Source organism: Miniopterus natalensis, chromosome 8 (genome assembly GCF_054644295.1).
Source record: "Miniopterus natalensis isolate mMinNat1 chromosome 8, mMinNat1.hap1, whole genome shotgun sequence".
Classification (NCBI taxonomy): Eukaryota; Metazoa; Chordata; class Mammalia; order Chiroptera; family Miniopteridae; genus Miniopterus; species Miniopterus natalensis.
The window spans coordinates 12,122,079-12,145,113 of NC_142088.1; the positions used below are offsets into that span (position 1 = coordinate 12,122,079).

The 23,035-nt window shown below is 52.8% G+C and overlaps 1 protein-coding gene across 1 annotated transcript; it reads right to left on the reverse strand.

Moving 5' to 3' along the window:
• Window positions 1-1,103: 1,103 nt before the first annotated feature.
• PNKD (PNKD metallo-beta-lactamase domain containing) lies at window positions 1,104-22,398 on the reverse strand. The gene is made up of 9 exons (XM_087819597.1): window positions 22,238-22,398; window positions 7,240-7,355; window positions 6,991-7,103; window positions 6,293-6,351; window positions 5,487-5,579; window positions 4,963-5,126; window positions 4,187-4,273; window positions 3,306-3,421; window positions 1,104-3,100 (listed from the first exon to the last, which is right to left on the reverse strand). Exons 1-9 carry the CDS (start codon window positions 22,396-22,398, stop codon window positions 2,927-2,929), a joined length of 1,083 nt encoding a protein of 360 aa, XP_087675723.1. The 3' UTR covers window positions 1,104-2,926.
• Window positions 22,399-23,035: the final 637 nt, after the last annotated feature.

A 23,035-nucleotide genomic window follows, 5' to 3' on the forward strand; every position in this document is an offset into this window, starting at 1 on the left:
TCTGACTCTCTCAAACTTGTCATCTCCATTGGAAGTTGAAGAAACCGAGGCCAGGGAAGTGATTTATCCAAGGTCACTTGGATGTTGAGTGACAGAGATGCAATTAGAACCCAGGTCTCTAAGGCCAGTGACACCTGCCATCCTGCAAGCAAGGAGCAAGTGGCCTGGTTGCTACTGGTCAGTTGCAGCTCTGGGAGAAGCATGTGCCATCACTCAGGACAGATGCAGTGGTGGGAGGATCACCCAAGGCCCTGGGAAGATGTGTCACCAGCTTCAGAGAACCATCACCCAGGGCCCCTTGAAGCTGGACATACCCAGAGGGACCTGGCCCTGGGACTTGCCCATTCAAGACAGCAGTGACACAGAAACAATCACAGAGCACAGCCAACTGCCCTTCTTCAGGAAGGTGACGACCATGGCCCCTTTTCCTACCCCACCCCAGGTATGGCCCTGATCCAGGACAGCCTGGGCCAGTTCCAAGGTCCCCGACCTGGGGTGAGGCGTGCCTAAGAGAGGAGGCAGAGGTATGGCCAGGGGTGGGAAAACCATGCTTTGAGCTGGCCCCAGGGAAATGTGAAGCTAAGCCAGTGCTTGTCTTCAGCCATACCAGGGCCACCTTCAAGAATTCTGCCATAGCCAAGTGTCACCGTTGCTTCTTACTTTCCTGTTTTAACAAATATCTTTAATTACTTCCCTGAGTTGAAAAGTGGTGTCACTTGTCAAAAATATTGACTCCAAAGATAAATACAATGAAAACAAAAACAATATTGTTAAAATTTATCTCTAGACAGTGATGCCTGGCTCTTAGAGAGGGTGAGGCCTTGCCCTTGTAGTGCTTTCCACTGCTGTGCTGGGACCATGAGAAACCATCTCCCTTGTGGCCAGGGTGCACCTGTGCCTCTCAAGCTTTGGGAAACACTGAGGTAAGCACATTGTAAGCCCTGAACAAATGCACCCGAGCCATGGGAGGGTATGTTCAGGGCTTTGTTTCTGGCCAAAGCTCTTATAGTATAGTAACTCCAAGCTGGTGGACCTATAACCCAGGAAAGAAAACAGAACCAGCAACAAAGACAAGCCCACTGAGTGATCACGACTCTCTTAAATCATTCATTCATTTAACATTTATTGAGCGCCTACTGTGTGCCAGGCACCGTGCTAGGCGCAGAAATACAGAGATGCATAAGATACAGTCCATGCCCTGAAGGGTTCACAGTCTGGAAGGGGAGACAAACATGTAAACAAGTAAAATACAGAGTGATAAGTGCCACAGAGAAGCATTTACAAAGAGCAGAGGTAGCCTGGAGGGGGAGACGCATGGGGGTTGTCTTCCTGGAGGAGGGGGCCTTGGAGGGGGATTGTGAAGGATGAACAGGTGTTTGCCAGGCAGACAAGGCAGGAGGAGCAGGGAAAGGCATTCCAGTCTGAAGAAACAGCACGAGCGAAGGCACAGAGGCAGGAAACTGCATGTCTTGGGGTGCGGGGAACTCTAACTATTCTAGGAGTATTGCTAGAGTGGGACCAGAGGCTGTGGCTGGAGAGGGAGGCAGAGGCCGGATGGTGAGAGAGTGAGGGCAGGGGGCATCTGGAGGCTCGCCAGAGGTGAGCGGGGCCTGAGGAAAAGCTGCTCTTCGAAGGAGGAGTAGGCCCCTGGCTGACCCAAGGTACACCTGCCTGAGGACCATAGGGTTCCTCACTATAGCCCCGAAGGGACCTGGACCCGAGACCAGAGGAGAAGCCGAGCTGAGGGAGGGCCGAGCAGAGGGAAAGGGCCCAGGCCAGGGCTCCTGGAAGCTGCGGCTCCCTTGAGAGGTCTCTGCTCCCAGGCTTCTGATTTCTGAACTCTGCCTCAGAGCCCCTCCCCCAGCCAGGAGGGGGCCAAGGATCGAATGAGAAATGACACAGAATGTTCTTGGAAAACTGCAAGGGGCTAGGTGAATGTCCTTAATAGCAAAGAGGAAAGGGGGTGAGGGTAAAGCAGAAGTGAGAGGAGGCAGAAGTCCCCAGGAATAAGGGCCAGAATGAGAAAAGTGCAGTGGCCTTGGCAGACGATGGCTCTCTCCCCGCTGGAAGGGAGGGACCCTGTTGGTCCAGGGCAGGGGGAGAGGCCAGTGGGCAGGACCAGGCCAGCTGTGCAGGGAGCCCTTGTGACCTACAAGACTGTGGGGCAGCAATCTAGCAGCCTCCAAGGTCTCCTCAGCCTGAGGTCGAGGTTTCCTTGGCAACCAGGACCCTCCTTCCAGGCTGTAGGGAAGTCACTGAGGCAGAGACTGGCCAGACAGCCAGACTCCCAGCCCTTTCATCTTTCTCAGAAATGGCTCCGTTTGAAAAATGCCTTTGTGGGGGCAGGGCGGGGAAGGGTGTGGAGGCTGGGGGAGGAGGGGCAGTGTCTCAGTAAACCAGAGCCTGGGAACCCTCTGACTGACCACTTTTCCAAGGCATCTCTCCTCAGGCCACTCGGGGAGACAGATTCTTTCCCAACCCTGAATGGCAGAAGAGCGAAGATGGACTCAACCTGTTCATGGCTCCTGTTGCCCTGGTGTTAGGAGCTACAGTGAAAGGGAGCCTCCTGAGGGAGAGGCTCATCGCAGCCTCCATGTGCTCACTGCCAGCGCAGGAACAGGGGAAGGGAGGAGGGGACCTTCCCAGTTAGGTCTGGAGCTGTCCTAAGGCCCCTCCTTTCCTGTTACCCTTGACAGCTCAGCCTCGCTCCATGGAGTCTCCAAGCCTTTGAGCAGTTCTTTCTCTGGTTCTAGGAGGTCTCCCTGCCTTGTCCCTCCTCTCCCCGTGTGCAGGCGACCAGTGTCGGGGAATGATGCCCACTGTGGGTGCTGATGGAGGTGGTGTTGGTAGCAATGAGGGGTATAGTGTGTGTGGGCGACGGGTTGCCTCCCCACCATGTGGGTGGGCTGAGGGGAGCTGGGGGGCGTCACTTGCTCTTGTGCAGGTCCTTCAGCCGGCGGAGCTTCTCCAGGAGCTGCGCCCGGGAGTAGCCATCATCCTCAGCAGGCCCTGGGCCCGGCCCCACAGTCTCCTGCAGCACCAGGCAATGGGTCCTCAGGAACGGGTTGTAGGAACGCTCCTCTCCAAGGGTGGATGGGCACTGTGGGACAGAGGCACCTGGCTTTGGTGGGGAGCATCTGCACCCAACAAGGGAAGCCTCCCGCCCCCTGCCCCGCGTCCTGGGGTCCAGTTCTTCCTGGAAGGCCCAGAGCTCTAGGAGGGGCACAGAGGCTCTGGCTCAGCTAGAAGGGCTCCCTCTGGGGAACGCCCTCAGGGCCCCTCCCAGGCCCCAGCCCTGCACTCACCGTGCTCTTGCGCTCCATCCGCTGCCTCTGCACCCACTGCATCTTCCTCTCCCGGGCCAGGTTCTCAGGCTCCACCACACCTGCAAAGCCCAGGTTCTCCTCCGCATACTCATGACCTAGGGACCCCCATGGGGCGGGAAGGCAGGAAAGAGAGAGATGGGTGTGTGACCAGAAAAAGTCCTCTCTGTGCCCAGGCCAATGGTATGGATGCCCGGGGGGAAGGAGGGGCAGCACTTCCCAGGAAAGGGGGGCACAAGTCAGCCATATGTGAAGAGGCAGCAGCAATTCCGGGGACACCACCAGACCTGCAGCCAGGAGACCGCATTGTAGCCCCACTGCCTCTGCGACCTCAGTCAAGTCATGGCACCTTTTGGGGCCACAGTTTTCTTTGGCAAGTGGAGAAAATAATGCCACTAGAATAAGGGTGTGTCTCTGGTGCCTAGAACACAGTCTGGTACATGTTAGGTGTTCGAGAAAGTATGAATGAATGGATGAACTGAGATATTCTGAGGATGAACTGAGATATTAGAGAATGTTTTAGAAACTGTGGACATGCAACGTACACACGTATCTCTGTATGGACATGCAAGGACATATGTACATATGGATGGTTGGACATACAATGTGTGGATATGGGTGCTGTCAGTGGACACACACAGACTGGATGTACTGACTTCTCTGATGAGCAAAGATATTTTTTCGTCCTAGGCTCTGGCTAAGCAGAGTTACAGAGCCAGTGTCCCCAAAAGAAGGGAGCTCTGCCCCCCTGCTACAGTGGGCTCTGGGAGCCACCAGAGGTGGAGCTGTGTCACCTCTGGGACAGGAACTGGGTCTGGGGGGACTCTAGGAGAATAAAGGGCCAGAAGAGGGGGGCACCTCACCAGGCCACAGCAGAGTGTCATCTTCCAGCCCCAGCACAGTATCCAGCGAGCTCAGCATGGTCTCTGCAGTGCCCTCAAAGGTCCGTCCTGGTGGGGTCAGGGTATGTTATAAAATGCAAGGATAACATAGTGGGATGTAAGGTACGCGAAGTGGGGCGGGAACCAGCTTGTACATCTCGAGCCTCCAGCCCTCAGCCATTCCCTTGGGAGCTGGGCCCAAATATTCACCCCCAACCAAGCCCTTCTGAAGGCCCCCACTGCACACACTGACACATGGATGGAGAGGGGGTTCTGAGTCCCCAGGCTGGGTTCTAACAACCCCAAACATGGTCCTGTTGGGCTGCTCCTTTCCACAGAGCACTTCCTTCTTTGCTTGTGCTGTGTTTGGGACTCCATACAGCCTGGGACTTGTGATCCACAACCGTGGCATCATCCTCTTGCTCAGGGGTTCTCAAGTTTTTGTAACCTAGTCCCCCAGTCACTGTATCAAAGAACCAGGCTCCACCCAGTGGAAACAAATGCCCTGTGAGGTCTGTACTCAGTTACAGGCATTGTCTCATTCTACCCGGCCCTGTGGGAAGTTGTGAGAATATAAGAAATGTTGAGGTAACATAGATAACTGTTACCCCAAATCAGAGTAACTGCCAAGGCAACATCTGTGTGGAAACCAGTGCTTTACCGCATTGCGTGGTGCTGTGGCAGTCCTCAGGCCCCTGCCCTGGCCTCTCTCCCTCCCTCTATCCCTCATCCTCACTCTTCCCTTTGGGGGAACTCACCACAGCCAGAGAGGAAGAGCAGGTCCCCTGAAAAGAGGCAGGAAGGACCCTTGTAGGGCTCCCCGTCCAGCAGGTAGACCAGATGGCCTTGTGTGTGGCCAGGGGTGGCTAGAGCCCGGATCTGAAGCCGTCCCACGCTAACCACATCTTGATGACACAGGGGACTGAGGAGCAAGGCAATAGGAAAGAGAAGGTACTAGAGCTTACGTCATCCTGGTCCTGCCCTACCCTAGGCCCAAGGGGCTGGGTGATTTGCAGGAGTCGGGGTTTCCACACCAGAAAGAGAAGGCACCCCAGTGCCCAGGACTTCAAATACAAACCCTCCCCTCTCCCTGTTTTGGGGACCATGGCTGGATCAGTTGGGGGGTGGGCAGTGCCAGTTTTCAAACAGGCTGTGATCTGCTCTCTAAGGGCCAGGAAGGGCATGAGCAAAGATCCAACTGCTGATACCCCTAAAATAGTCGACTGAAAGATGGGGGATGAGCCCATGGAAGTGCCATCACACTCCTGGGTCAGGGACTTACTGAGTGAGGTGCGGGATGCCATCCTGAGGGCTCCCGTACACCCGACAGTCCTGGTGCCGCCGACTGAGGTCACGGTTCCCTCCACTGTGGTCCCTGTGGGACAGCAGAGACGGGAAAGGGTTTTGAGGGGCAACTGCACTGGGCTTCCTCGCCTCCCTCTTCCCTGTGGCATCTCCAGGCCCATGAGCCCTGGATGTCTCTGGCTTCTGGACTGAGCCAAGCTGTCCACATCTCTGGGCCTTTGTTCAAGCTGTTTCCCTGCCCAGAATGTCATCCCCCCAATTTGCCACCCCCCATCATCTGGCCAATGCCATCTGATCTTCCTGGACTTTCTCAGCTCCAGGGTCATCAACCTCTAATTCTTCCAAGTGAATCTGATTATGCCCACCTGATGTCCACCACCCCTTGTACCCTGTGCCAAATGCCTCAGTTGTCACAGTTTGTCATTGTTGTATACTGTCTTGCAGGGCTGTGTCCCCTATTGGACTATAATCTTCTTAAGAGAAGAGATCACAAGGTCTGTCATGTCCAGTGCACAACAGGCATGTAATAAATGCCCATGGGATGAGAGATAAATGCCTGCCCTGCCCTCCTCTGGGGCTGATAAGTGGAGCAGTGGAAGGCCCATCCCTCCCCTCCCTCTCTGCTAGTACTTCATGAGGAAAGTGGATGGCTCCCATCCTGACGTCCTGACCCCCACCCAGCCCAGCCTGACCTTACAGAGCTCAGAACTAGCAAGATCAGCCAGAGCAAGGGACAGCTAGGGGAAAGCATGTGCACCCAGACCCCCCACTGCAGCCCCTTACCAGTGCTTGTGGGTGCAGAGAATGGCAACCAAAGTGACACCCTCCTTTTCAATGGAAGCCTGGAGGAGAGAGGAGTTACTGAGACTGAGCAACAGGACACAGACGGAGAGACAGGGGCGTGGGTGCTGGGTAGAGAGGAGAGGAAAAGGGAGGAGGGAGGGGGGAGGGAGAGGGAGGGGATAGAGCTAGAGAATTAGAAGGAGGTGGGGGGAAAGGGCTGGGGAAAGGGGGCGTGTAGCTGAGACCCACCATGGGCACATAGGAGAGGGTGGGGAGGTGGAGGAGAGGGGAAGGGAGAGGGGAACTCATGGGAGGGGCAGGCACACAGGCATACACACACATAAGAATGAGAGATGGGAGGGAAAGATGCAAAGTCCTGGATACTGACAAACAGAGGCGAGGAGAGAAGAAAGCGGGTCAGAAAGGAGGCCACAGAGAGTGAGAAAGAGAGGAAGCCCATTAGACCCACAGTCCTGGGTCACCATCGCTCTCTCTGGGTCCGGTTCCCTCACTGCTGCCCTCCCCCCTTCCTCCAGCCAAGCCCTGGACACCTGCCCCCCCCACACTGTGGCTGTGGGAGTCTCAGTGGGCGCATGTGGAGGGGGCACGTCCCATTGGCAGAGGGCCCAGGGTCAGCCCCTTTCTAGTGAGGGGAAGCCACAGTCCCCAAGGTGACCCCAGGTACCCCTGCCCCTCACCTGCACGGCCTGAGGGTCAGAAGGGTCCACAGCCACAGCCAGCCGGGCCTGGGTGTCAATGATGAGGTAGCTGTAGTTGTCTGAGAGGACAGGGATGGGAAGCACCTTCACTCCTGGGGGACAGAGATAGGTTGTGGGTGGCGTGACAGGCAAGGTGCCCAGTAGTCAGGGCTCTGTGACAGTGAGTAGGCAGGGAGGGTGGCTGGGCACAGCTGGGGGCAATGCTGGCCCAGGGCAGCCAGAGCTCACCATTGAAGAGGCGGGGCTGGGTTCTGGAGTGGCCTTTGGGGTAGCGATTCCGAGCCCTGCGCAGCTGCTGTCGGTAGAAGAGGTACCCAAGCCAGGTGCGGGTGTACAGGCTGTACCTGCAGGGCGGGACGTCCGTGCTCAGACCCAGCACTCCTAGCCTCCGCGATGCATAGGCCCCGTGTCTCCACTCCCTTGGCCGCCCCTGAGTCAACGCAACTCCACCATCACCTACTGTGTGCCTGCTGTTTGTCCTGCTCAGTACTCAGGACAAGATGGAAAATGAGACAGACACACCCTCAGCTTGCAGCCCATCGGGGGAGAAGTGAAGAATTCAGACAGACTCCCGGAGGGGTTTTTACAGTGAAAGGAGTGGAGTTAGGAATCTGAAATAGGTGAGAAATATATTTCAGGAAGAGCAGTGGTGCATCACAATGGTGCCAGGGAATGTGGAAACGGATTCCTCAGCCCCACCCAAAAAAGCAGGTCTGGAGTGGGGCCCGGGAATTTGCATCTTTCTAACAACCCCAGGTGATGCTGATGCTACTGGCCCAGGGGTCACAACTCTGAGAACCACTGGGGTAGAGGAAACTATAATAGAAGACAGCAGGGCTTGTTGAGGGAAACTAGAAAGTTCGGTTTGGCTGTTTGATGGAGGAAGCAGGGAGAGGTGAGGTTGGATGGGCTGACCACACTTCCTCCCTCCTCTGGCCACCATTCCAGGCCATCCCAGGCTACACAAAAAGAGGGGACTTGTGAGTGACAGAGCCCTACAAATACAGAATGCAGCACACAGGGCCAGCTTCATAGGTATGTGGCCCCTGCTTGGTTTAATGCTCTGCTGTTGCCAACTTGAAATCCTCAGTGATTTTACTTCTGACCTTGTGTGAAACCTGATGGGACAACAGAACATGCACATGAGCAGAGGTGATACACACAATACATGTATGTTCTGTTCCTTGCTGCCCCGTACACATACCGTGTTCCCAATGCCCCATGAGCACAGAATCTGGCAGACCTCCTATGTGTGGGAATTCAACAAGACTCAAAGTAATACAGGTAGTTTACATCTACAACTGAGTGAGAGAGGGGCACTGACTGGCCTAAGAGCCACGCTTTCAGTTCAAACCAGAATTCGCTTCAAAGGCATAAAGAAAGCAGTGGTGTTCTAAGAAACACAAATGACCAAGGAACCCTACCACATCCTTCCGAACTCATGTTATGTCCCTTTATGATTCAACCATCTATTATGCAAATAATGCTACAGAGGAAAGGGAAAGGGGGTCACCCATCTGTCCTTTTCCGTTCATCAGTCCTTCCTCCATCATCAGTGAGTTGGAGATGGAGTGTGAAGGTAGAACGTGAGTGTTTCAAGAGGTGAAATAAAAACAGCTGAGTCAGTTTTGTGCAGCGTTCCAGTGGTCTGGTCAGAAAAAAATACGTATCCCTGCACTAGCTGAGGAATGTGAATTATGTAGTTTCAGTGATTCCACCTGGGAGTTAAATGTCCTTATGTTTAAAGCTAGTATTGTACCATATAAAAATGAATGGAAAAATTCATGCTAATAATTTAGATTTTTAATTTTCCCTTACTTAGAGTGACACTAAATAGCAAATTAAAACCATCATGGCAAGTCAAAAGAGAGATGGTAGAAGAAAGGAAAAGCTTTATATTTTAGTTCCTTGCATGGCACTTTTTTCCTGCTTTTTGAACAAGAGGCTCAAAATTTCATTTTATACTGAGGCCTACCAAGCATGTAGGCAGCCCTGCCAGCAAGGAAAGGAGCTGTCTCAGGCCCTCGCCTCTCAAAAAGGAAACTGAGGCTGGGGTGGGGGTGGGGCAGTTAATGCTTAGGGTTACACAGCAAGTCAGTCAGAAAGGGCGGAGGTGATTCTAGCTGATTAAACCAGATACAGAAAAGGTGAGGTGGAAGGTAGCTGATGGGCCCTAGATCCCTACAGGGATTTACTGTGTTTATGTTGGAGAAGACGTAGTGAGGTGAGATGCAGGGGCACCAGCTCTTCAGGCCCTGAAAGAGCTGGCTGATTTGTCTGCAAACAATTTGATCAAAACCAAGCAGGTCTCTGTAACAATTTGATAGAAGTGATTTAGCTCAAGTTGAATCATTGCAACCCCTGGTTTGTGTGCCCACGCACTTGTATTAACTGGGAATTTCGACACATGATGGAAGGGTTTTGTCATCCTTTGAGCCTCTATGTCTATTTTTCATAGGCCCTCTTTCTCTTTTGTTTCTATTTTTTTAATAATTAAAAAAATTTTTTTTCAATTACAGTTTACATTCAATATTATTTTGTATTAGTGTTGGATGTATAGCATAGTGGTTAGACAATCATGTACTTTACAAAGTCACCCCCCGATATTTCCAGTACCCGCCTGACACCATACGTAGTTATCACATATTATTGACTATATTCCCTATGCTATACTTTATATCCCTGTGACTATTTTGTAACTGCCAGTCTGTTCTTTTTTTTTTTTAATATGTTTGTATGATTTTTTTAGAGAGAGAGGAACGGAGAGGGAGAGAGAGGAAGGGAGAGGGAGAGAGAAAGAGAAACACCAATGTGAGAGAGAAACATGGACTGGCTGCCTCCCACATGCACCCCAACAGATTGAGCCCACAATCTGGGCATGTGCCCTGACCAGGAATTGAAATGGCAACCTTTCCGTGCACAGGGTGACGCTCAACCAACTGAGCCACACTGGCCAGGACTCACTCCTCACTCTTTTTTCTTTTTCCTTTTTCCTTTTTTCTTTCTTTCTTTCTCCTCTTTCTTTCTTTCTTTCTTTCTTTCTTTCTTTCTTTCTTTCTTTCTTTCTTTCTTTCTTTCTTTCTCTTTCTTTCTTTCTTTCTTTGTCTCTCTCTCTCTTTCTCTCTTTCTCTCTTTCTCTCTTTCTCTCTTTCTTTCTTTCTTTCTTTCTTTCTTTCTTTCTTTCTTTCTTTCTTTCTTTCTCTCTCTCTCTTTCTTTCTTTCTCTTTCTTTTCTTTCTCTCTCTCTCTCTTTTCCTTCCTTCCTTCCTTCCTTCCTTCCTTCCTTCCTTCCTTCCTTCCTTCCTTCCTTCCTTCCTTCCTTCCTTCCTTCCTTCCTTCCTTCCTTCCATCCGTTTCTTAATTTCACTCATTCACCAATATTTCGTGAGGCCTTGCTATTAGCCTGCTCTGGGCACACAGTGAGTAGACAGAGTCAGGGTCCTCTTGCAGCTCACATTCTAGTGTGACAGAAGGGACAATAAACATATTGTGAAGGACAGAGGATGATGACAGGAGCTGCTATTTTAGATCCTGTAGTCAAGGAAGGCCTCTCTGGAGATGACTTTCCAAGAAGTAAGGGAGCAGGTCATGTGAGAATCTGGGGGAAGGTCTCTAAGAACTGGACAAAAGGAAAGTGCAGAAGCCCCGAGGGAGGAAGGAAGCGAGGTGGTGGGAACTGCTGATTCTCGTGGGTGTGTCAGTGATGACAGAGAGCTGGCATGAGAGGTGCCCAACCTGAGGGGATTAGTTGGAACAACCTAATTATCCTGGATTGGATTCTAGACCAGAAAAAGAACATTAGTGGGACAATCGGTGAAATTTCGATAAGGTCTGGAGAGTAGTTAATAATTTGTATTGATGTTAATTTCTTAGTTTTTATAATGGTACTGTGGTTATGAAAGAGGTTCACATTCAAGGGAGTTGGGTGAGGGGCATATGGGAATACTGTGTACTATTTTTGCAAGTTTGAAATGATTTCAAAATGAAAAGTTAAAAAAGAATAAGTAAATAAGCTTTTTAAATCACCCTTTCCTCTGGGCCCAGCCGCCACCTCAGATCTGTGCTTGGAGTCCTGCTCCTGAGAGCTTGGGCAAGTCATTGGTCTAACAGGTCAGGCTCCTCATCCTTACAACGGTGCTACTAGGACTTACCCCTGCAGGACTGTGTGAAGATTAAGTGACATAAAACAAGGTAACAACTGGTAACACTTAGTCAGGGCTGGCAGTGGAAAGCGTTGAGCAACTGTTGTTTCCTTCCCACGTTCAGCCAGGCGCCCCTCACAGCTGCTGGCAGGAGGCAGAGCGCATCTGGGAGGGGCTTGCTGCTCCCTGTCTTTCCTTTCTGGACACTCATTATACGAGCTTTGTCCTCCAGCGAAGGTCAAGACCCACGAGGGCCGCAGCTGTGTATTATTAAGAAGATGCAGTAAACAAGGCCCCTCTCTTTCATTTGCTTCATTCAGCAAACATTTGCTGCACGTGCTGGGCAGGGTACAAGCAGCAGAGAACCAGGCAGCTGGGTTGCTGCCAGCATAGTGAGTGGAGCGGCCAACAGACCAAACCGGAAAACCAATCAACAAACAAGCAGTTAACTAAAGCCGGCGATGGAGGAGAGTAGTTGGAAGGGAAGAGGGCTCACTATGGACAGGGTGGTCAGAAAAGACTTCTTCGAGGGCAGCCTTTGAGCTGGGAATGGAAAGAAGAGGGAGTCAGCAGTGCAGACAGTCTGGGTGGTGCAGCACCAAGGTCCTGGGGCAGGCAGGACTGAGGTGTGTTCTAGGAGTTTTCCAGGAGGTGTAGGAAGCACTGGAGGGGCAGAGAGTGCCAGAGAAGAGGTGTATAGGGGCCAGGCCATGGAGAAGGGGTGGAAAATTGCTGGTGGCCTTTAAACCGGGGAAGCACATACTCTGAATCCCCCTCTTTTTATTTATTTAAATATATCTTTATTGATTTCAGAGAGAGGAAGGGAGAGAGAGAGAGAGAAAACATCAATGATGAGAGAGTCGTCACTGATTGGCTGTCTCCCACAGGCCCCCAACCGGGAATCGAACCGTAATGCCCGGATCCTAGGTTGATGCTCAACCGCTGAGCCACACCTGGCCAGGCTTGACTTCCCTTTTAAAGAGCTCACTTGGCTGCTGTGTAGAGGGAGCAGTGGAAGGTGGCAGGGGAAACTGAGTTGCTAAGTGGGAGAAATGGCAAGAGCCTGGACTGGAGGGGGCGTTGGAGACAGAGAAAGGTGGAGATGGATGCCCGGCCCGAGATCTGTGCCCCACTGGCTGTGGGGGGAGGAACAGGGTGGCCCTTGTGGGCCTGAAGTCTGGATCACAGTGCAAGGCAGGGGAAGGCAGGCCTGAGGCATGGAGGGATGGAGGGGCCTGAGGACCTAGTGACGTGGGGACACTCATCCCAAGCTCCTAGGCCCAGTCCTTTCCTGACAATGACTTCCACGTGACTCTCTCTAGTCTCTGAGCTCTCGCTCCTCTATCTGCCTACATACTGGCTGTGTCACAATCACGAAGGTCCAAAACCATGCTTGTCAGCTCTTCCTCCTGCTGCCTCTCTTTCTGGGAAAGGCCCTGTCATCTGTCATCATCCCAGTTACACAGTGTGAGCTCTGATTTAACCCTCTCGCTGACATGCAACCAAAACAGAATTTCTCTTGCCTGGCCGGGCATGGCTCAGCAGTTGAGCATCGACCTAGGATCCAGGAGATCGAGGTTCAATTCCCAGTCAGGGCCCATGCCCGGGTTGCGGGTCCGATCCCTGGTCGGGGATGTGCAGGAGGCAGCCGATCAATGACTCAGCATTGATATTTCTATCTCTCTCCCCCCCCCCTTCCTCTCTGAAATCAATAAAGATATATTTTAAAAAAACAAAACAGAATTTCCATCAAGTTCGCCTTCCACCCCCACCGTATGGGCTCACCCAGGAGCAGGCCCTTAGGAAAGCCTCCTCTACATAGCTCTCTGCCTTCAATCCACACTGCAAGCCACCGGCAAAAAAAGGACCTCTGTTGACTGAGTTCTGCTCCTGCTCCAAAGCCTTCAGTGGCTCCCCACTGCTGACAGGAGAGTGTCCAATTCCCAGTCAGTCCCTCTGAATTGGGACTGAAACAAGCCTCTGCCTCCTCCCCTCCGTGTGGCCCAGGGAAGTGAACAAGCTTCCCAAGAGTGAACGAGCAAAAACCTGCAAATGCTCACTGACAGCACGATAGGTAAACACGTGGTGACATAGTCAGACCACAGAAAACTACATAGCCAGGAAAACAAAGGATCTAGACCTGGCCGGTGTGGCTCAGTGGTTAGGGTGTCGGCCTGTGCACCAAAGGGTTGAGGGTTCGATTCTGGTCAAGGAGTCCGTACCTGAGTTGCATGTTTGATCCCCAGCCCTGGTCAGTGTGCATGTGGGAGGCTACCAATCAATGTCTCTCTCTCACGTCAATGTTTCTCTCTCTCTTTCTCTGTCCCCCACCCTCCCTCCCTTCTCTAAAAAAAGATCAATGGAAGAAATATTCTTGGGTGAGAATTAACAACAACAAAAAAGGATCTGGAGTACCAGGTCTTGGCAGGCACAAAGCTCAAACATACCACTGAGCTAACATACATACTGCAGAGAAAACAATCTGATGATATTTATTAAAAATGCCAAAGTGTACAAAACCATTGTCTACATTGTTGGGGATACAGACGTACATAGTAAAGAATCAAGCAGCTGAGGGAAAGGGGAGCATGCAGGGTTCCCACAGGGGCAGGAGGAGGTGGGCACAGGGGCTTCATAGGTCTGCAATATCTTCCTGAGCTGGGTAGTGGAGAAATTGTTATCTAGCTTTTTTTGAATGCCTGCAATAACTCATTAAAATTTCAAAACTACCATCCTCCTACAGGTCTCTGGCCTGGAATTCGCTCCATGCCTTTCTCTGCTTACTGGAATCCTAAGCTTCCTTCAGGGATCAGCTCAAACTCTTCAGCTCCTGCTTACCCCAGCAGAAAGCCTCCTTCCCTGACTCCATCTGGAGCACTCAACTTCTCCCCAACCCTCCACGAGGATGATTGAACCCCTCAGAGGCAGGGCCTATCAACAATCAGGACCATGTGGAGGGCAGGTGGACTCAGCAGGAGACCCAGCCTGCTCCTTGTGGCTCCTCTGCACCCCCTGGAGTACCCCCAGCACTAGCACAGCACAGAACTGTCACTTACAAACTGCTTAGGGACCAGGAAGGTCAGGGAGGGCTGGGCAAGCAGATATTAAAGCGACCAGGCACTGAAAGTGGCCTGTCCACTTGGCACCCCGTGGTATTGGCCCCATGCCAGGCTGTGGACCCAGCGAAGCCCAGTGGGGGCATCTGGGGCCCAAGTTACAGCCACCTCTGCCCCTGCTCTCCCCTCCCCTCCTCACCCACCTGCTTCCAAGTTCCTCCCCTCCCTGTCCAGCGCCCACACAACTGGTCAAGCAGGCTGCTCTGCTAAGCAGGTCACCTAGACCCAAGGGCATGGGTGGGGCTGTATCACTGGGGCACAAAATCCCAACCTCCCCAGCCCTGGGGTCTGGACCCAGGGTCCATGAAGTGGAGGAACTGGAGGGAGTAGTAGACAGGGGGTCTGCAGATGGGTCCACAATCCTGGCTCTGCCCACCCAGGTTAGGGCGCCTCTCTGGAGCTCCTTGACTCATCTTTAATAACAGTGACCTTTTCCACAGCTTTCCTTGACCCCACCTGTGAGCAGCCCTCAGCTAAGTGCCTCCTACCCATTATCTCCTGTCATCCTCCAAACAACCCCGAGGCAGGTACTATTATTTCCTCCACTTCCTGATGAGGACCGTGAAGCCCAGAGATGTAAGAAGGGATTTGCTCAGGACCACAGAGCAATGGGTGGTGGGGCAGAGATTCACCACAGCCTGACCCTGGAATCTGCACTCTTTTTTTTTTTTAAAGTTATTTAATTGACTTTTAGAGGGAAAGGAAGGGAGAGAGAGAGACATTGATGTGAGAGCAAAACATCGATGGGCTACCTCCTGCACACCCCCTACCTGGGGGACTGGGTGGGGGAGAGGATATTGAGCCCACAACCCGGGCATGTGCCCTGACCGGGAATCAAACCAGCAACCCCTTGGTGCATGGGACGCCGCCAACCAACTGAGCCACATCAGCCAGGGCATGGAGTCCACACTCTTAACCACTAAAATCTTCCCCAACCCCAAATGAGGGGCTAGGATGAGATGAGTAGGCTGGAACTATTTGGGGCAGACCCAACTCCTCTGAGGGCTTTTGCTGAGAAAAATGATACATCAGGGTGGTTACACTGACCAGACATGAAGCCCAGGATCTGGCGCCTGGGGCTCCTGAGACACTAGTTGGGGTCTTTGAGATACAGACCCGTTTGACACTGTGAATCATCTCCTGGGACCAACTCATTACATCAGCAGCATTTTGCTACCTTAAGGGCAGAGGGTCAGAGAGCCCATGGACCTCTGGGTAAGACCTTTCAAATTTGTGCTCTGTGATTCCAGGCCCCAGATTTAGGACTGGGTTGATGGTTCCCTGGGGAGCATCGTGAGTCAGATGCAGAAGACAATTTAGGAAAAAAGAACAAGACCCTAGATGGGAAAAAGTAAAAGATGAAGCCATCACTGGGGCCCTACAGCTTCCTTTCTTCTGTTGCTGGAGGCAAGAAGCGGAGTCCAGCAAGCTCACTGTGACTTACGAGATGACACTGACACCCCAGGGCCAGATGTGGGACTCAGACTCTCTGCGATGGTCAGAAAGCTGGGGTCTAAAATGATCCAGGGTGCTGGTTAACAGGAAGATTTTGATTTTTTCTTCCTTTGGCCCCCCTCTTAGATTCTCATTCAACATTTCTGGGGCCCGGAACTATGCATGGTCACCTCACCAAAAAGAAAAGTTTTCTAATTGGTCCTCTGGGACCCCAGTGGGAGACAGAGAAACCACGCAGCAGGGCGGGACTAGGGGTGGGGGCAACCGGCTGGGATGAGCCCTGCAGCTGCCTTTAGGGGACCTCCCCTGGGGTTTAGGGCTGGGGACACAGCACCAGCTGCCCCAGTGAGGGTCACAGGCACAGTGAACCACAGGGTGGTTTCTCTGATATCTGAGTCTGAACCTCCAGCCCCATGGGAGGCTGGTAAGGACAGCTGGGAACAGTGAGACACAGCCCGCCCCCAACCTCCTCCCTCTGCACAGAGTGGAGAGCACACAATGAAGCTCTTCTTCTTGCTCTCCTCCCTAAGGGCAGTCTCCCCAGGCTGGGCAGCCCTGGCCAGGCCTGAGGGCTTTCAAGTGTCTGGCCCAGCTCAGCCCTGGGCCAAAGCCTCAGGACGGCCTGGGGCAGGAGGGGAGCAGCAGCCTAAAAGGGGGCTCATCCAACAGAATGACCTGGAAAGCCCTTATTGCAGGGTCTACTATTTCGACCTCTCCCTCCCTCTGGTACTCTCTAAATGATCCCCAGTCCTGGTAGGTCCTCAGATTCCACCAGGACTCAACAGGCAAACCAAGTTGGCAAGGCCTCTGGTTAGGAAGCATTTTGGGATTCTCCTCTCATGCCCCCCAGGCCCCAGGCCCCTGGGTTTGGTTGGCCCTCTTGCTCGCTGGGCTAGATCTGTGGGAGTCCAGTGGAGGAACCAGACCTTTGAACACCTAATGCAGGGACAAGCAAGAACATGCAATGAAGGAAGGCTTTGCATCTGCTGCCACAGGGCATTCTTTGTGAAACCAGACCCAGAAACAGCTATCTGAGGGCTGAGGCACTTGCTCAGCCACCAGGACACAGGGTTCTACTGGAGTGAGGGCCTGCTCCCAGGTCCCTGAGGGACAAAGAGAGCAGCTCAGTGTTCCCAGAACTGGGGAAACTGAAGAAGATAATGAGACGGCTAAAAAGGCCCCAGAGAGGGTGAGTTTCCTGAAGCTGCCAGTAGGCCTGGCAGGGAGGGGGGTTACTTCCCTATACCCAGGAGGAGGGCAGTGCTTGCATGTGGTCAAAACACAGGCCTGCCCAGGAGTTCACGGGGCCTGTGTCTACCATCTCCATGCCCATCCCAGGAATGGTCTTCCGAAGGCTTTGAGGCCCTTTCCAGACTTAGCCCATCTTTCCAAGAGGGTGGAGAAGCTGCTGCGGAGGGCTCTCTGGGTGGACCACAGGCACAGGCATTGCTGGCGGCCTCTCTGTGGTATGTCAGTCTTGGCAGAGAGGCCTGGTCTAGTTCTGTCTCCTTGCCCACCACCCCAGGCCACCTGCCCAGCCTAGGCTCCTGGGTTTTGCTTGGTTTTGACTCTGGCCTGTTTGTCCCATACCAGGCTCAGACCCTCTTCATCTAGTCCTGTTCCCTGGGCCAGGCCTGGGAGAGTCCAGTGGGGGAATCAGACCTGTGAACACCTAATGCAAGAAAAGCAAGGATGTGCAATAAAAACCCTGCGAGGGAAGACAGCAAGGGGCTGCTCTAGAGACAGAGACAAACTCTGACTGGGGAGGCTGGGCAGGCTTCATAGAAGAGATGGCACCTGGGCCAAGCCTTTCACTGATTCATTAATTAAAAAGACATTTAACGAAGGCCAAGACTGTGCCAGGCACTGTTCTGGAGCTGGGATACGTAGTGAACAAAGTGCCTTCCCTCATGTGACTCATGTTCTGGTTGGGGGAGAAAACCAATGAACCAAAAGGCAAGACAATAAGTGAAGCATGTAATAGGGTGACCCGTACTATAGAGAACAACAAGGCAGATAGAGGCAGTGGAGAGTGCAGGGTGAGGGTGTCGCTATTTTTATATGGGATGCTTAGAGCCTCTCTAATCAGATAAAATTTGAGCAGAGACTTGAAGGAGGGTGGGGCAGCAAGCTATGTGGCCTTCTGGGAGAAGCAACAAAAGGGCTCCGAGGTGAGACCTCCTAGGAGTGTCTGAGGGACAGCAAAGAGCCCCGGGTGACCCAGGCAGAATGGGCAAGGTGGAGCGGAAAAGGCAAGGTGGTATATGGGCAGGTTACATAGGGCCTTTGAGCCAATCTGGTGCGATCTGAGCAGAGAAGTGGCCCGTTTCTAAATTAAAAAAAAAAAAACTTAATGGATTTTATTATTTATTTATTTTTTTAATCCTTACCCAAGAATATGTTTTGTGTGTTCTTTAAAATTGATTTTAGAGAGACGGGAAAGGAGGGGGAGGAGTCAATGTGAGAGAGAAACATCAATTGCTTGACTCCCATATGTGCCCCAACTGGGATCAAATCTGCAACCCAGGTACGTACACTAACTGGGGATTGAACCCACAACGCTTTGGTGCGCAGGATGATGCTCCAACCAAGTGAGACACCTGGCCAGGGCCTAAATTAAATTTTAAGTTTCATTCTGGTTGGAGGTACAAAGGCTGTAGGAAGAGGTCAATTTAGGAGGCCCGGTGAGGGCTGACCGTGAGTTGGCCCAGGGTGGGAGCAGTGGAGGTGGCGATAAGTGTCGAGATTTTAGACATATTTTTAAAGTGAGCTTTGAGGATGCTACATAATTTGACATGTAGAGACTTAGGGAGGAAGGAAAGTCTGTCAGGCTCTCAGAAGTACAGAAAGAGCTCATGACCTGGAGATAATGGAATTGGGTGGTTTTGCGGGGGGTGGTGTCAGAGAGCCCCAAAGGTCTGGGTGAGAGTGTGGACCCCATTTTGTAGGCTGTGTGGCTTGGGGAAGGGGCCACCTGCTCAGAGCCACGGTTTGAAGACTAACCTGGCAGTAGAAGGAAAGCTGGGTAGGGGAGAGCAGAGGGGCCACTATGAATGTTGGGGCTGCAGCTCGCCAAGGTCCCAAGGAAAAGGACCCTGCTCCCCTTCTGTGGGGTGTGTTGTGGATGGCCCAGCCCAATGTCTCTATCGGGCCTTAATTCAGGCCACAAGCAGATGGGTCATTCACCCAAGGGCCCTCAGCTCAGGACACTTGTCACTCCTTGAAATCAAGCCAATGGGCCTCATGAGCCCCAGAGAAGGGGCTTCATCTCACAGAAGTGGCACAAGCAAAGTTTGTCCTTGGGACAGTTGGTTTTACTTGGATGAGTAAGGTCAAGAAAGATCCTCTAGCCATGGCAGGTGTGGCTCAGTTGGTTGGAGCATTGTCCCATGTACCGAAAGGCAACCAGTTCAATTCTTGGTCAGGGCACATGCCCAGGTTGCAGCTCAATCCCAGGTTGGTAGAGGTATATGTGGAAGGCAGCTGATTGATGTTTCTGTCTCGTATCGATGTTTCTCTCTCTCTCTCTCTCTCTCTCCCTTCCTCTCTCTAAAATCAGTAAACATATTTTTTTGAAAAAGAAAAAGAAAGATCCTCTATGCATAGGAACTGAGGGGGCCTTGGTCAGGGAGGAAGCAAGGGCTGTCTAGCCCCAAAGGCTGGCCGCCATCCACTTTCTCAGATCTGCGGCCATTCCCAGGCCTACACGAGCCCAGCCTTGTTCCCCATTTACCCCTGCTCTGCAGACAGAGGCTCTGCTCAGGGCCAGGTTCTGCAACCCGCCCTCCCCCCACAACAATACTGAGAAGGCAAAGGGGCAAAAGGGAAACTGAGGCATGAGGCAGGGGAGAGCCTACACTCTTGATCCCAGCCTCCTCAAGCATACCCTGTCCCTGCTGGGAAACTTGTCATGCCCTGATTCCTACCACAGTTTGGGCCCCTGTTTACATGCTCCTTCTCCTGCTCCTTGAGAACAGCCACCAGACTGTGCTCATATCTATGATCCCACAATCCTGAACCAGGGCTGCTAGGGGTTCACTGAGTGACGGGATGTGGGATTTCCTAATGGGTGGGAGGGCAGGACAGGTTTGGAAGATAGGAAGAGAAGTATGTAAGAAGTTCTAGAAGGAGCTTGCCTAGCACCACGCACCCTCCCACCCAGCCCCCATGCTACAGAATGAGCAATTGCTAACATTTCCTGAGCACTTACTATGAGCCAGGCCCTGTGCATGTATATGCACAATTTCATTTGATCCTCACAGAAGCCCTAGGAGGTAGACACTATCACTATGACCATTTTACAGACGCAAACAACTGAGGCACAGAGGTTAAGTTATTTGTTCAAGGTCACATAGTTACTAAGTAACAAAGCTAGGATTCAAAAGCAGATTTGCCCGACCCCACATGCTATGTACTTTACTACACATTCTGTCTCCCAGACCCTGCAGAATCCCAAATGCATGTGTCTACCTCAGGTTAGCCCAAATCCACCCATCACTGTGCCCAGGTATCCCCATCCCAAGACAACTGTGGTTATGGTTGAGGGAAGCCCTTTATAAAATTGTCAAACACCAGTGATTATTGTTATTAATGATACCACAAACCATCTCTCCTCTCCCAGGCATTACTTAGTATTTCCATTGCTGCTTTCCAGCCCCCAATAGACTCGTCTATTTGTGGTCCTCTCAGTCACATTTTTAGGGTACAGTGTGTCCATACACTCTGCCCCTCCCCATCATGTCCTGTCCCATCCCACCCCTCCCTCTCCATCCTTCCTGAAGGCACCCCCACAGCATCAGCACCTGCCCATTTCCCCCAGCCTGTTTCCTGCTAATACCCCCTACCCCTCCCAGCAGCCAGCAGCCTCTCCCCCAAGGGACTGGACTGATTGTTTCCCAGACCATGGAGGAGCAGGATCTGGAACTCTGACTCCAGGCACGCCCTTCTGCTCTGCAAATTTGGGGGGTGGATTCCAAGGCAACCTTGACATGCAGACACAGGAAACCCATAGGACTACTGAATTCCAAAGAAGCTCTCTGCGAATTCCAAGTTTGGCAATTGGGAAACTCCCAGATCCAAAATTCTAGTATTACCCGAACTGTCAGGATTCTGAGAAGGTGAGCTGGAAATTCTAATCTCAGGATTTCTGATTCCAGTTCCTTGTGGAAACTTCTATTTTCTACTTCCTCAGGCTATTTGTATGATGACTTCAATATTACCAATTTTGAAATCCAGAAGTAGATTTAAAAATCCTTCCCCAAATAGGACTGCAAAATTTCCAAAACTTTTGTGGGGAGAAATGTATTTTTTTAATCCCAAATATGAAAATATTTAAATATTTATAAATCTTATTATTTTTATCCTATAGCAGAACAATGGTTGGTGCATTATCAAGAATGTGACCAATGTCTGGGCTATTAGAAATGTGATGCCCCAAAAGACACACACACAAGACTGGAAACCCCCGTCATATTTTCCAGTTTTCTCCCACTAGGCCCTTATATCTCTATTTCTTACACTGAGAGTAAGGAGAATCCTAGAGTTGAAGCTTCTGAGATATCCAGGGTGGTCTAGGGAGGAGGAGTGCATTGTATAATGTCTTCTCTAAGCTCAGAAAATTCCCAAGCTTAGGTTCTCCCCTGAGACTGGCCTGTGGCAAGAGCTCCCACATTTCCCATCCCCAGCATCACTGTCCTTCAACTGGGACTTGAGGTCCTGCTCCCTGGCCCTGCTAGTAGTGGGAAGGGGATAGGGACCCCAGGAGTCCTTTTCCTTGGGGTTCCTTCCCTGCCTCTCAGTTCTCAGTGCAGAACAGCTGGTTAGCCACTCTTGCCTGCCCAGGAAGGGACAGAAGTAGGGGGAAGAGAAGGGGGTTGGGAAGGGGTTGGACAGTAAAAAGTCATTGGAGGTCAGTGAACCTTAACAAGTCAAACAGGGTAAGTGGGGTCTGATTTCACAGCCTGGGGCTTCCCACACAGGCCAGGATGGGGGGAAGGGGACAGACTGACCTACATGGTTGGGACACTCGCTTGGGGCAGAAGAGCTTACATTGTGTGGTGGGGAGCTGGGTGATGGGCAGAGGGACCGGGACACGTGGAAGGAGTTGGAGGATTCCAATGACACTTAGATGGTCTGCGGCATTCCATCTGCCCTACACTGCCCACCGGGCCTTCTGGACCCGGGATACTGCACCTACCCTCCTTTTCCAGCTCCCTAGTCCCCGGCCCCTAACCTTCTCTTTTGCCCTCCCACGCCCCACTGCTGGCCACCCTGGCCTGCCCCTCCTACCCTCCTTTCCCAGCCCAAGCCAATTTCCCAACCTACCAACTTCTTTTCTTCCCCCCGAAATCAATGGTTTCTCTAGCCCGCCTCTCCGACCGCTCTTCTCTGGACCTGGGCTCCCAGCCCTTGCCCCGCGCTAACCCCCAGTCTCCCGCACCCGCCGCCGGTCGGTCCCCTTCCCCAGCGAGCCCGCCTCCCCGAGCCCCGCATCGCGCCCGAGCCCGGCACTAACCCGATTCGGAAGAGCAGCCGCTTGCTGCGCGCCATGAGCAGGCCGCGGAGGGTCCGCCGCGCTCGGCAGCTGCGGGGGCTCAGGAGCAGGACCAGGGCTAGAAGCAGGAGCCCGCAGCCGGCGAGCCACAGGCACGGCGCAGGCCAGCCTCGCCAGGCCATGCTAGGGGGAGGCGCCCGCAGCTGCCCGGGTGGGGGGGGCGAGGGGCGGGGCGGCACGTTGCTAGGCAACGGCGCGGCCCAGGCCCCCACGCGGGAAACCTAGGGGGTTGGGGCCCGCCCCCTGCGCCAGCGGGCCGGGGGGGGGGGGGGGCGGGAGGGCCTTCTGGCCCCGCCCCGCCATTGATTTGCGTTCACACCCGCCCCTCGCCACCCTCGGTCTCGCGAACCCCTAGAACGCCGCCGGGGCGCAGGCGGCCTGGCCCCGCCCCTCTGGCCAGCCGGGAGGCGGGACTCCGGCGGCCTTGGGACCCGCGCTGATCCCGCTCCAAGTTCACCGGAGCCCTACGAGGGCCCTAGGCTTGCGGCCCGCCCTCCACACAATTCTCACCTTTCCCCCTCCTCCTAGCGGGAAACCTTAGACTCATAAACTTTTTCAGCGGGAAGGAACTTGAGAGATCATGGGGGTCAGCGGCCATTCATTCATTTATTCATTCACTGAGTTACTTCTCTACCGCCTCCTTTGTGCCAAGCACTGTGCTAGGCTCTGAGGATGCGCCGATCAAAGACACGCAGTCTCTGCATTCTCGGAGCCTGCAATCTAGAATCTAGTAGAGAAACAAACCAAATAAGCAGGCAA

Coding starts and splice junctions, on each gene's coding strand:
- PNKD (XM_087819597.1), bottom strand. CDS start 22,398: ATGGCCTGGCGAGGCTGGCCTGCGCCGTGCCTGTGGCTCGCCGGCTGC. Junction 6,352..6,990: donor CTGACCCTCAGGCCGTGCAG/GTGAGGGGCAGG, acceptor TCTCTCCTCCAG/GCTTCCATTGAAAAGGAGGG. Junction 5,580..6,292: donor CTCTGCACCCACAAGCACTG/GTAAGGGGCTGC, acceptor GCTGTCCCACAG/GGACCACAGTGGAGGGAACC.